The 2608-nt window shown below is 62.6% G+C and overlaps 1 protein-coding gene across 1 annotated transcript in view; it reads right to left on the bottom strand.

The window, feature by feature from the left end:
* The window catches only part of MUC2 (mucin 2, oligomeric mucus/gel-forming), a 37227-nt gene that overhangs the window by 22447 nt on the left and 12172 nt on the right, over positions 1-2608 (bottom strand). The window contains exons 24-26 of the mRNA XM_037731154.1: positions 1500-1656; positions 1092-1223; positions 289-436 (exon numbers count right to left, since the gene is read on the bottom strand). Of these exons, the coding sequence (XP_037587082.1) occupies positions 289-436; positions 1092-1223; positions 1500-1656 (437 nt within the window). The remainder of the gene's footprint in view (positions 1-288; positions 437-1091; positions 1224-1499; positions 1657-2608) is intronic.

Below are 2608 nucleotides of genomic sequence, written 5' to 3' on the forward strand. Positions count from 1 at the left end.
TGTGTGTGCATGTGTGACTGTGTCTGCACATGTGACTGCATGACTGTGTGTGCATGTGTAACTGTGACTGTGTGTGCATGTGTGACTGTGTGACTGTGCCTGCATGTCAGCATCCATGCATGTGTGAATTGGGCGTACGTGTGACTGTGTGTGCACATGGTATGCCGTGTGCATTTGTGTGCATGTGCATCCCTGTGGAATGTTTGTGTGTTCATGCACTGTGTGCTCACGTGTGTGTGTGTACCCATGTGCCCATATGTGCAGACCCCTGCCACGTGGTATAGGTACCAGGACTTGCAGATCTCCTCGGTGGGAACCGACGCTCCAGGCGGGTAGTGGGTATCCTCAATGTAGCAGCCACACTTGTCTGCAGTGACACACTTCTTCAGGTCCTCGTCATAGATGGGCCTCTCCTTGGGGCACCGGGGGTAGCAGCCTGGTGGACACAGGGCATGGAGTTGGGACCACCGCAGTCCACCACACCCCACCCACCGTCTCCACCCTGGCAGGCTCTTCTCTGGAGGATGCCCCTCTGGGAAGCCCAGGGATTAGAAAGGCAAGACCTGGATCTCCCCCTGCACTGTGCCTGAACACTGCCCGCTGAGGGGCCCTACCCAGTCTCAAGAGCAGCCCTGAGTCCCAAGACCCACATTCCTCTCCCATGGCAGAATTCTTCTTCCCAAATTTCCCACCGCACCCTTCTTCACGTCACTGGTTCTCAGCTCAGATGCCAGCACCTACCGGGGCCTCTGCTGACCTGTGCCTGAAATATTCCCCAACTCGCCCTGCTCTGCATGGACCTGAGTACCTCCCACCCCGCCACTTCCGGTTTCCCTCCTGACCCTGCAGCAAGAGGAGCCTGGCCGCCCTGGGCTGAGGGTGCCCTGAGGGTCAGGCCTCCCTCCGCGTGTCCCCACAGGTCTCCAGGAAACAACAGCCTTCAACCCCACACGGCCAGGCCTGTCTGCCATCCCCCCTCCAGGCCTGACCCACCCACCCTCCAGGCCCATCTGCCATCATCCCCTCCCCAGCTGCCCCACTCACCCTCCAGGCCCGTCTGCTGTCACCCCCCTCAGGCCTGCCCTGCTCACCCTCCAGGTAGGACACGGAGATGTTGGAGTGAATGCCGTTGATGGTCCTGCAGGTCTCGAAGCTCCGGTTCCCACACGGCTCATAGTGCCACTCACACTCATGCGGAGGGTTGTAGTAGTCACAGAATATGGCTGGGGGGAGGCGGGGCCGGGGTCAGACGCCGGAGATGGGGGCTCAGGCACAGGCCAGGATGAGGCAAATCTGGGGTGGGGGGCTGGGGCACGGACACATCAAGCCTGCTGTGCCATCCCAGGTCCATGGGGCCCCAAAGAAGGACGCCAGGGAGGTTGGGGAAAGGGCGGTCACGCACACCCACTGCCTGGATGGGCACAGAGTGCCACCCCAACCCACGGGGCAGCCCTCCCAGCCCCCCGCTAGCCCCAGGTCCAGTTCGGGGGGGCTCTTACGGCACAGGTCCGGCGTCCTCCAGAACACGCAGGCCTCCGCCTTGGTACACTCCTGGGCGTAGGAGGCCACAGCAGAGCAGAAGCACTCACAGTCCCCGCCCGTGTCACAGGAGCATGAGTCGTGCACACAGGCCTCGTAGAAGGGCATGGGGTCCACCTGCGGAAAAGACCCTGGTATGCTCTTGGCCCATGCTGCCTTCATGGGGCCAGGAATTCTCAGGTGCCGTAGAGCTCAGGACACTGAGGCTGCCCCTGCTCCTGGGACAGGGCACATCACCTGGGGCCCCAGCAGGGCCAACCTCTGGGAGAGGCTCCAGAGACACTTGTCCGCAATGGCTGTGCGGACCTGTCACCCAGTGCCTCAGCGTCCTTGGCTGCAACATGGCCATCCTAGAACCCACCCTCCCCACACTCCCTGCAGCAGGGGGTGTGTGGGCCTAGCGCAGGTGGGGGTGCTTGTCCTTTCTCCTTCCAGGTGAGTATCTGAGCCTGGGGAGGCAGAGGGAGGCAGAGGGAGGCAGAGGGAGGCAGAGGGAGGCAGAGGGAGGCTGGGGGTCCAGCCCAGGGTCAAAGGGAAGGCTGATTACATGGTCACGTGACCTAAGGATGCGGAGCCAGAGCCAAGGCTAGAGAACAAGCGCTCCGTGGTGTGCAGCAGGGCGACCCCCGAAGTGCCCACTGAGCTTGTGAGGAAGTCCCCTAGCCCCAGGGGCACCTAGGACACCACCCTGCTGTGACCACACCCTGATCAGTAATATGCTCTACTAGGCCCTAACCATGTCCAAGGTCAGCCCATAGTGCCACTCTGCCTAGGCGGCCCGCCCATGGCCCCACCCACAGCCACAGCCACCTATAGACCTGCTCTGCCTACAGTCGGCCCCGCCCACATCCACAGCCACCTATAGACCTGCTCTGCCTACAGTCGGCCCCGCCCACAGCCACAGCCACCTATAGACCTGCTCTGCCTACAGTCGGCCCCGCCCACAGCCACAGCCCACAGCCACAGCCCACCTACAGCCCTGCTCTGCCTACAGTTGGCCCCGCCCATGGCCCCGCCCACAGCCACAGCCCACCTACAGCCCTGCTCTGCCTACAGTTGGCCCCGCCCA

This window comes from Cebus imitator, unplaced genomic scaffold (assembly GCF_001604975.1).
Source record: "Cebus imitator isolate Cc_AM_T3 unplaced genomic scaffold, Cebus_imitator-1.0 Scaffold384, whole genome shotgun sequence".
Taxonomy (NCBI): domain Eukaryota; kingdom Metazoa; phylum Chordata; class Mammalia; order Primates; family Cebidae; genus Cebus; species Cebus imitator.